General features: G+C 42.5%; 1 protein-coding gene, 1 long non-coding RNA gene and 2 other non-coding genes across 7 annotated transcripts in view; 1 reads left to right on the forward strand and 3 right to left on the reverse strand.

The window, feature by feature from the left end:
- The window catches only part of Tex2 (testis expressed 2), a 106752-nt gene extending 97760 nt beyond the window's left edge, over nt 1-8992 (forward strand). For 2 of the 4 annotated variants that reach the window (XM_046427711.2, XM_046427712.2), the window contains exons 9-12: nt 781-906; nt 2729-2938; nt 4951-5071; nt 7544-8992. In XM_046427711.2, coding sequence (XP_046283667.1) covers nt 781-906; nt 2729-2938; nt 4951-5071; nt 7544-7666 — 580 coding nt within the window. In that variant the 3' untranslated portion in view covers nt 7667-8992. The remainder of the gene's footprint in view (nt 1-780; nt 907-2728; nt 2939-4950; nt 5072-7543) is intronic. The other 2 variants (XM_058573725.1, XM_058573724.1) reach the window with 2 other exon arrangements.
- Nucleotides 2935-10702, reverse strand: LOC124081550 (uncharacterized). Its single transcript, XR_006848074.2, has 3 exons — nt 10628-10702; nt 10046-10417; nt 2935-3500 (listed from the first exon to the last, which is right to left on the reverse strand). It is a non-coding gene; the product is annotated as an uncharacterized LOC124081550 (long non-coding RNA).
- LOC124081556 (small nucleolar RNA SNORA76) lies at nt 10160-10291 on the reverse strand. Its single transcript, XR_006848078.1, has one exon. It is a non-coding gene; the product is annotated as a small nucleolar RNA SNORA76 (small nucleolar RNA).
- Nucleotides 10491-10560, reverse strand: LOC124081554 (small nucleolar RNA SNORD104). Its single transcript, XR_006848076.1, has one exon. It is a non-coding gene; the product is annotated as a small nucleolar RNA SNORD104 (small nucleolar RNA).
- Nucleotides 10703-10976: the final 274 nt, after the last annotated feature.

Raw genomic sequence — 10976 nt, forward strand, 5'->3', positions numbered from 1 at the left:
GGCCGATGCCTCTGGAAACTGGAGTTTCCAACCCAGAGAAATTAATGAGGATTGTTGTTCTCTGGTGAGGCTTTCTGTTATTTTAGTAAAAGGAATGATCTTTAAACTTGTACTTCTCCATGAAAGTCCCTGGGTTCTCATGTCACTTGCTTCCTCAAGTCCCTTGAGACTTACACCTTGTGGTTGTTGACTTTTTCTGTGACCCTCAAGAGATGGGGCAGGTGGTGTGGGGGGGTAAGATAGATATGTAGTTTCACTAGGAAGGAGTCTTGGGTCAAAACTAATTTGGGAGGTAATGAAAACAGGAAGCACTACAGTTATTGACTCAGCCAGAGGCAAGGGACTTGCCCGCATGTCCTCATCATCAGTGAGAGGTGGTTCTGTTACCAGCATTAGCTGTCACCTCACTCCTGCAACCATCCATACTTTCCATTTACCCTCCCACTTGGCTCCTGCTGCATTACTGACAAAATCACCACCTGTCCTGACGCATGCTCAAAAGCAAATTCTTCTGGGCCCAAGTCCTCTTCAATCCTGTTAGGGGACTTGGTGCTGGAGTCTCCTGGGGAAGCAGGTCAATCCTTGCACTCTTGGATTGGGCCTCTTTCTTGGTTGGTTGGAGACAATGACAGTGTGTAATAGAGGTGCCATCTTGATCCCCTGTGGTTGAGCCTCTGTGTGTGTGTGTGTGTGTGTGTGTGTGTCTGGGCATGCGCGGACATGCATACAAGTGCTCTGAGAGCAGTGGGCCAGCTGCACTGCTGACTGTCCCCTGTTCAGTTGCAGGCCCAGGGCTTACTGTCTAGCCGACAGTGATGAGGAATCCTCTAGTGCTGGCTCCTCTGATGAAGATGATGCATCAGATCCCAGTGGGGGAGACAAACAGCTCCTCCCAGGGGCTGAGGGGTAAGTGGATAAGGGCTTCTGGAGACTCCAGGGGTCAGGGTGGCAAGTTGAGAGTAAACCTTTTTTTCCCCTCTTTCCTCCGTAATCTTTTCCTCCTTAACAGTGAGTTGAGTGATTTTTTGCATTAATAGCCAGTGTCAGTGGCTTGTTTAAATTCCAAGTCACAGAGAGAAAAGACTTGTATAGCTTTTCTTTCTTAAGAGGGTACTGACACCATGGCTCTCTCTTGCTGTGGGTACTCCCACAGCAAGAGAAGGTGAACTGCATGCTCACTGTGCAGAGCCCTCCCTGGATCTTCAGAGGGGCCTACCCTGCACACCACCTCCCCCTGGTGCCCAGTGGAGAGAAGAGAACCTCCCTCTCCTGAAGCTGGACCCACTTGCTGCCCTGGAGCTACTAGTCCCTACAAAGCTGAAACCATTCAGATGATATCTTGGGTGTATTTTTTAAATATGAATGACTTAGCTGATCTTCTAGATTATGAACTTCATTTAGGGGCTCTCTTTGCTCTCTTTGTTACTTGGATAGCAGAATTATCAGAGTGCTTAAACAGCCTGTCTATAAGGATCTTTGAATTATTAAAAGGGAGCTGAAGAAACTTAAGATTACTGAGAAGTCAGATGATTCAGAAACTTTTGTATAAAAATATTGATTTAGCTGAGTGGGTGGCACACACTTGTAATCCCAAGCTACTTGGAATGCTGAAGCAGCAGGATGGCAAGTTCAAGATCTGCCTGAACAACTTAAAGAGACCCTGTCTCAAAATAAAGTTTGAAAAAGGGCTGATATAGCTCAGTGGTACAGTGCTTTGCTTGTATGAATGAGGCCTTGGGTTCAATTCAATACCCAATACTGAAGGAAAAAAAAGGAAAAAGAAAATATCTACTTATTTACTTTTAAAATCCTAGAAAAGATGGGTAGAGAACCTTTGAGAAGCTGTTGCTAAAAAGTTTGTGTGCATTATTTTAAATGTACTAATTGATCTTCTTAAGAATGATTGTTTGGGGCTGGGGGTGCAGTTCAGTGACAGAGGGCTTGGCCAGCTGCACAGGCCCTAGATTTGATGCCCAGCACTGCAAAAAAGGAAAGAAAGAAAAAGACTTTTCCCTTTACACATAGTATTCCTGATGCTCTGGAGCTGTGGAGGATTTTTAAAACAAATATCCCCTCTTTTCAGGGCGTTTTAGGTAGATATGGCCTGACACAGAAGCTTATTTTCTTGATCTTCTAGCTTGTCAGTTTGATGTAGCATTTTCCTTTAAGAAGTTCCAAGCCCCTTGAAAAGTGCTTGCACCTTAGAGTTTATATGACACCTCCCAAAGACAGGCAGTGAGTCACTGTTTTGTATCCCTATTGGTGCAGCCTGGTTTGCCGTTTGCTGTTTGGAGATGGTGGGATTTCACTTAAGAAGACATGAACTTGTATTCAGCAACTTGAACAGCAATAAGGGTTGGGGGGGGGGTGGCTTTTCCAAATTGAGGACTTTGTCCAACTCTCTCCATTGTCAAGTCAGGTGCTCTTAATTCTCATCTGAGGGAGATTTGACTCCCATCATGGGGTCATTTGCCAATATTATAGAGATTTTTGATTGTCATGAGTGGGGAGTCTGCTGTTGCCATTGAAATAGGTGAGGCCAGGGACAACTAAAAATTCAACAGTACACAGGACGGACCCCCCCTCAACCCAGAATTACCTAGTCCAGAAAATCAGGAGTGCCATGGTTGAGAAACTGCTGTCAAGTAAGGTGAACACAGAGCCATGAGGTTTTGTTTGTGAAAGAGCAAAGCCTATACTAACATCCTGTTTTGTTCCTTGTCTGAAGATACGTTGGAGGTCATCGAACGAGTAAGATTATGAGGTTTGTTGATAAAATCACCAAGTCAAAATATTTCCAAAAAGCAACAGAGACAGAGTTCATTAAAAAGAAGATTGAAGAAGTCTCCAATACCCCCTTGCTGCTAACTGTTGAAGTACAAGAATGTCGAGGAACCCTGGCGGTCAACATTCCACCACCCCCAACAGACCGAATATGGTACGGGGAGGGTCCTCAAAGACAGCAAGTGATTCCTTTTGTTGCATGACCATAAACATCCCACCCAGCCTGCTTAACTTTGGGATTAGGGCAAGTACCATGGACAGGAGCTTTTTCCCACTATTTTCATGGAACCCCAGTATTCATTGTAAATTTGATCGAGCTTTCTTCTGTGAATGGTTAATTCACATTTAAGGATCCATCTTCACATGTCAGAAAAAGTTAAGGTGAATGCTTGAATTTTATGGGATGAGCTGTTTTTATTCTCAATCCTCCTCCACCCTAAAGATTACTCCTCTACCAGTGATAACAGCTGCCCTTTGTAGCAAACTGGTATTCTCTGTCCTGTATTCTCTGACCGTACCACTTGATTAATTCTCACAGCTTCTTGGTGGGGTAGGAGCCCATTTTCCCCACTCAGCAGGTGGGAATTACACATCCAAGTAAAGTCCAGGTGGTTAGAGAGAATCCTGAGTTAGATCTTGACATCCAGGAGGCTGGAGCACACGTACTTGGTGCTTGTGGTAGGAGGTCTATCCAAGAAGTTGGTTCTCATCTCCACCTGCAGGTTAGAATTACATGGGGACTTGTTAAAAATACAGATATGCCTGGCCCATAGGTCAGGCTTTGGGGGAGTTGCAGTGATTAACCCAAGGTTGAGAATCATTGAAATAAATTTTTCATAAGTCCAGCATCTCTTTGTGAATCTCAGTTTTAAAATTGGCAATCTGTGCTGAGGTTGTGACTCAGAGGTAGAGCGCTCACCTAGCACATGTGAGGTACTAGGTTCGAGCCTCAGCACCACATAAAAATAAATAAAATAAAAGTTTTTTAAAAATTTGGCAATCTAAATCCTATACAGTAGGTATAGTATATACAGTAATTGCAGAAGGAACTGCATTGTATCATAAACTACACTCTTACTATACTATAACTGTGATCCATCCCAGAGGGAAACCAGCATGCTGTGCATATCCACTGTATCCAGGAGGCTCTGTAGAAATAATCAGAGGAGGAATGATAACGCTGGTGTTTCCCAGGATAACTTAACACCTTTTTATTTTCTAAAACTCATATGGTTAGATAGAGAGAGATTGAAAAATGAGTATGATGAAAAGACAAAAAATAAAAGACCATAATCTTATCATTTAGAAATATTTCTTTTTAAACATTGAGTTGGTAAAATATTTCTTCTCCTTACTGCCAGCCTTTTAGATTTAGCAATTATAAATGGCACTGCTCAGTAAGGGACAAAATAAAGGCCTCTCGGCTAGTGCTGCCCATCACTGCTCCAGTGCTGAACTCTCTGCTGTGGAACTGCAGAGATAACTAAAGATAGGGAGAGCACTTAGAAATGTTTGTAGCAATTTGACATTGTATTTCTAAGACACTGGTTCATGACAGATTAACATCCTTAGGTAGTATGATAGCACACAGTGTCTTGTCTACTTTGCTAACAGTTCCGAGTGCCAGTCTGCTTCCCAGGAGGCCATAAAATATACAATGTGGAGTGTGGGGAGAAGAAGCAGGTTATAAAATGTCCTCTGTCTACGCATGCTTAGGAAGATGTGGGGAAAACTGACCCCACTCCTCTCAATGGTCCTTTCTTGGAGTTGACATTCAAAGAAAGGCTATGTCTTTCAAGTTCCAGTTTATACCCTTATGTTTTGGCTTTTGTAATATACATTATCTTATTTTATGAAAATTTAACAAATTACTATTTGGGGGGAAAACAAAAACCACAAAAGAATTTCCAGATCATGGACTTATGCTTCCTGGCTTTCCCATTGCATCAAAACTGATCTAAATCCATCATAGCCCTGTCCAGAGGACACAGGCAACTCACAATTCACTCTTGCTGTGCTGAATTGGCTTTAGAAGGGATTCTCAGAATAAGAGAGCACTTCAAGTAGTAATAAAGTCCCATGTGAATGAGGAGTGCTTGCCATCAGTGCTTGTCTACTTCTTTTCTCTGCTTCTAAATGTGGTTATTACTTGTTTTCTTCAAAAAGGTATGGTTTCCGGAAGCCGCCCTATGTGGAGCTGAAAGCTCGGCCAAAACTTGGAGAGAGAGAAGTGACTTTAGTTCATGTGACAGACTGGATAGAGAAGAAACTAGAGCAAGAGTTTCAGGTAAACCCACAGTGTTATCTGTGTTTCACTCCAAGTATGAAAGCTCTGGGTAGAACAGAGGTCCTGAACTCACTTCTGGGTCAGGTATCCTCTTTTGAGAATCCAGTGAAAACCATGGACCTATTGGACATGTCAACACGTGTCTATAATCCCAACAGCTCCAAAGGCTGAGGCAGGAGGATCACAATTCAAGGCCAGAGTCAGCAATTTAGCAAGGCCCTAAGCAACTTTGCTCCAAAAAAAAAAAAAAAAAAAAAAAGGACTGGAGATAGGCTCAGTGGTTAAGTGCCCCTGAGTTCAATCCCTGGGACCAAAAAAGAGAAAATAAAATAAAACAAACTACTTAGTTTGGACCTTCATCCCAGAGACAACACATATGATTAAACATGGGCATAAAACAGTGCTTCATTTATAAGATAATTTTATGTGTGAATTTTTGCAGTGCACTGAATCCTCAGTAATACTCAATCCTCAATAATACTTTAAAGCACAGTTGTCCTTCAGGACTTTGTGGATTAGCAAAGGAGTTGTTTACTTTGTGATGAATTTCACCTTTTGAAAAAGACTACTTTCTTTTCATGATAGTATATTTTGTTACCATTTTTCCAAAAATTATTTATTACTTAAAAGCAATTAATAACCATTTTCAAAAGTACAGTCTCAAGAGCTGGGGCTATAGCTCAGTGGTAGAGCTCTTGCCTAGCACATGTGAGGCATTGGTTTCCTTCTTTAGCACCACATAAAAATAAACAAACAAAATAAAGGTATTGTGTCCATCTACTAAAAAAAAAAAAAGTACAGTTTCAAAAGCCCTGAGGCATATTCACAGAACATTACTAAGTAGTCTTCAGAGGGATGTGGGTCAGAGAGCCAAATGATGACATCTTGTACCAGTAAACCAGTTGGGACTCTCTGGACTTTGTCCCTCCCATGTAAAGTTTGGAATTGACCAGTTGGCAACACCTGGCTGCCTTCAGGGAAGTCGCTCCCTGCCCTGCTGTGGTATTCATACCTTGCTCAATTTGTTCAGTTCAACAGACATTTGTGGAAACCCTTCCATGTCCTAGGGACCAAGTACCCTGGGAGTCCAAGAGGAATCAGGCCCCTCTCCAGATATCTTCTACATCCTTGGAGTTTGCTCAGCCAGAGTGCATTCTCCACGCCTGTTTTCTGTATTCTGCCATCAGACATAATGCAGTGTAGCTGAGGCCTTGGAATGAGCCATTCTCACCACATTTTGATCAGATGTTTTGTTTTGTGGTGTAGTGAGTGGATCAACCCAGGGCTTCGTGCCTGCTAAGCAAGTGCTCTACCACTGAGCTGTACCTCCAGCTCCTTAATAAGTTATTTGAAGCATAGTTGTCTTTCAATTTTTTGTGAACTAGCAAACAACTTGTTTACTTTGTAATGAATTTTACATTCTGAAGAAGACCTACATCCTTTTCATGATGGGATATTTTAAGATTTTTTCAAAATCATATTGTTATTTAAAGTTAGAGGGCTGGGGCTGGGGCTCAGTGGCAGAGCGCTTGCCTAGTATGTGTGAGGCACCACATAAAAATAAATAAATAAAGGCATCGTGTTCATCTATAACTAAAAAAAAAAATTTTAAGCTAGAGATTAAATATAACTGATAACCCATTTCTGAAAAAGCTTACTGTTATCACCAAGTGGGAAAGTTCTTTGAACCTAGTTTGGAAAAAGACTCTCATGCTGTTAATATTTTCCTTTCTCTTGTATCCCTAGGTCCTACATGGGAATTTGGGTGGGTGGGTCATCCCTTTTAGTGTAGGGGTTATTGGACTCCAAGGAGCAAGAGGAGGGAAAAGAGGGCAGAGATTGGATGCTGGTGCACTCAACACAAGTTGAGAAATGGAAGGATAGCTGTTTTTCTCTACCATAGCACCTCACTTGGTTTTTTGTGTATGCTTTTGTAAGAGTAATTATGGAAGATTGAGTGCATTGACAAAATTCATATATAAAATTATTTTATAAACAAGCAAAGCACCATTATAATCAACCAGATTATCCTTTGGGCATTAACTGTAGTAGGATTTCTTTTATAGATATCTTTGTGTGGTTTGGGTTTGAAAAAAAAAAAAGTTAACTTACATTTTGTTGATAACATTTAAAATAAATAAAATACATTCACTTGGAGTATGTGTTCTGGACATAATTTGGAAATATTGTCAGCAGTTAATCCAGTTCTCCTAAATTAATGTTGTTGAATGCTTGTTATTTTATCCAGTGTTTCTGCTTCAGAACTGACATACTGGTTCTTCATGCACTGGTGTAATTCCTTGGCTTTTTCTAAAGCACGGTGGAGGAATTGGTTTGAAATGTGTGGGTAAACTTTTCTCACATATACATATATTTTTAACTTGTCTAAAGCCTAAAATTATCAGAACAAAAGAGGGGGACAGCCTAACAAAGCATTATTCCACATGGCTGTTCTTTAATATCTCCCTACAGAAAGTTTTTGTCATGCCAAACATGGATGATGTTTATATTCCTATAATGCATTCAGCCATGGACCCTCGCTCTACTTCCTGCCTCCTGAAAGACCCGCCTGTGGAGGCTGCTGACCAGCTGTGATGGGTGAAGATGAGATGTTCCCAGTATTATGAGACCTAGCTCCAGGTGTGGGGTTCGTGGCTGCCATCTGTGCTGTGGTCCTGGCCTTTACTTGTGCCACAGCTGTTGTCTCTTCAAGGACTGCTTATGCCCTCTGCCTGCTGGTGCCCATTCCACTGTGAGGTGTCATTCCCCGCATCCGGTGACAGGTGTCTGGATTGCCTGCTGCAAAGCTTTGATTTGGCAAAGGAGAGCGGAAGAAACATCATGATGGGTCCAGAAGTTAAGTGACTCACATCGTGGCTTTTTTAAAAAGTCTACCAGTTTTTGTGGCAGCAAACAAGCACATTCAGAGCAAAGCTGTTCAACTGGAAGGCTTCCCCTTGCCTCCTCAACTCCTCCAAAGCTTTTCCTCAGGCAGCTGATGCACAATGGAACTTTTTCACTCGACACTGTACACAATTGCAGCCCTCCACATTCCCAGAATGTCAACATGGTATTGTGTGGAGTGGAATTTTGTGAGCCATTTCATTGTTGGTAAAGAGACAGGCATAGTAACTTTTTTTTCATGATTATTGTGCATTTTGGAAGCAAGTAGCCATAGAATACATACACTAACACTTTCAGCTGGGGTGGAGACAGTGAGATTTATGTGAACATTATTAACGGCAAAGCCATGAGATCAAACCATCCCAAGCCTTTACCAGTGAGGTACAATCACCTTCTAATCCTGATTGTTTTCCTAAGACATGAGCTTATGTGACAAAGTCGAACAGTGCACATAATGACTGTATCTCCTAGTATAGATGGGGTGGGGCCAGAAAGCCAGAGCCATGGTCTTTCCATCTGGCATTTCCTGTGTGCTCCAGAAAGCTTCATTTAGGAATCTGAATGCTTTGTTAATTTAATTGGTCTGGGAGTTTTGTGGGCAGTTCCTTTCTCATGGCCAAACAGAGAACTGCTGTATAATTATTTTAAGAGTCAAGACCAAACATTTGCTCAACATCAAACACTACATCTCAAAACAGACATGTGACTTTTCTTTAATGTTGCCAACCTAATTTTGTGCATCTGTGTCATAATGTTTAGTTTACAAGTTTGGGGGCTAATTGTATAATTTGTTTTGAGAAGTAAACTTAATTCAATTTATTGTTTAAAGCTGCATCCAATGTCAATTACCTTGGATAACTTTTAAAACTTACATCTGTGGACAAAGCTAATAGTGGTTTTGTAAACAGCACCTTGCCTGAACATGACTTTAAAGAAATTAATATATTGAAAAAATGTATTTGAACCCTTGATTATTGCACCATTAAAACATTTGACTTAAATTATTTGACCATTCCACCCAGTGTACTGTTCTAATTTCTCATTGTGTAGGCTGATTTACCTGTAAGAGTCCGCATGTCTTTTTCACTGGTCTATAACTTTTGTGCAATAACTAAAGGCAAAGGACTAGATGCACTACTGTGTAGAGATTACAGGACTGTACCCTATTGCACTTAAAAATAGTATGTGGGGATTTTCAATAGCTTGCATTGTTTCACAAAATAAACATCTCATGTCAATACTAGATAAGCATCTAAGTTATTTCTACTAAATCCTGTTTAGATAAGGACAGAATACAGAATGCTGGGTACTTGGGCCGCTGCCTGGCAATAGTAGCCTTCATTTACTGGATGGTCACTGTACTAGTCCTTTTAAGTGTCAGAATAATTGAGGAAGCCTTCGTTGTACAAAATGATTTTGAGCTTCCTCCGGAAGAAACATAACAGTGGGTTTTTTAAAGATGGAACTATCTGACTACTTTTTGAAAGGTTAGGAGACTTCTTTTGGTTAATAACTCAGGTAAACTGGAACGGTTTTAGGAAAAACTGGTCCAGACCTGCTTCCCTAAAGCATCAGTACAATTATGTGGCATCTTTGCCACCTTGTGTGGCTCAATCAATACAATGACCCCCAAAACTTAATCGGAGTCCTCATTCTTCCTCACTTCACATTTTGAGAACCCAATCTCTTTTGCCCTTTAACACTAGGCCAAGTGCAAGATCTCAACTGGAGAACTGTGAGGTTGCGTGGTCTTTTAGGTACAATGCATTTCAGTCACCCCGAGTTGCTCAGGTTTCTTGGGATAATTAGCTTCCCCAAAATTTTAGGCCCACTGTAGTCAAGCCACTTGCCAGCTTTTTTATATCACAGCTACACCTTAGCCAGAAACTAAAACTCAGATCCAGGCCGAAGCCAGTTCCCATCAAATCCTATTGCTCAAGATCAGTCTCCCCTCTTGCCATTCCACAGCATGCAACTAAACCCGCACATCTCACTAATCCCATACTTAGGGCTTGGGACTTAGTGGAGCAACAAATGTATGCAATTTGGGAAAATAACGGGTACACTCACACAAAATACGCAGTGGGGCCTATGGCTATCTCCGTCATCCCCCAGGACACTGCAGCTGAATCCTCCCTCTAAACTGCCCACCTCCAGCAGCATCGATGCTGATCCTGGGCATGGCCATGTAGCTCGCGGTTAAAAGGGCCGCCAGCGAGAGGCAGGCGGCCCCAGTTATGCGCGAGCACGTCCTCTGGCGCTGCAGCCTGACCCCCGGCGCCACGCGCAGGCGCAGCAGGGGCTCAAAGGCAACGCGTCGCCAATGAGGGAGACACACACACCAGCTCTGGGTCAAATCATTTTATTGAGAAGGTTGGAAATTAGGGAGTGCGGAAGCGCTGAAATTATCGATTAAATCCGACGTCCTCCGCAAGGCCAGACCTGCAAAAGCAACAGCAGTGGGTCAGAGGGAGTGAACCCGCCCGCCCTTCCTCACCCACCGCCGCGACAGCCGGCTCAGACTACAGTTCGCATCACCAGCGTCAGCAGTCTAACACGTGCTTTATTTGGAATGTCATCACGGCTGGCTGAAAGCCTCCCACCCACGTCCCGGGCCTGCTCCGCCACACAACAGAACAGAGGGCACCTCACCTTGCCGCCGCCGAAAGGCTGAGAAGTGCCTGTGGCTTTTACTTAAAGGAGCACAACGGAAGTGGTGGGGTGGGCTTTACCGCTATTAACCAATAGAAAAACCACACCTCTGACCATGTGCATGTAAAGTTGTCTGATGATTGGCTGTGTTCGCTAGGTCCTCCAGAGTATAGAGTGGTCACACACCAACCATAGAGCTAGGCGTCTAAGCGAGAAGTGTGAGGGTTGTACAGTCCTGGAATTCTTCGAATTTTTTTCCATATCAGGATCGCCGGTTGCAATTAGCGATTCCTTTACAGCGTGCAAAAGAAACCTTTACAGACAGGAGACTAAATTGTATGAGACCTTC

The sequence above is a fragment of the Marmota monax genome, unplaced genomic scaffold (genome assembly GCF_021218885.2).
Source record: "Marmota monax isolate L192 unplaced genomic scaffold, Marmota_monax_Labrador192_F-V1.1 WCK01_AAM20220418_F8-fsc00285, whole genome shotgun sequence".
NCBI lineage: Eukaryota > Metazoa > Chordata > Mammalia > Rodentia > Sciuridae > Marmota > Marmota monax.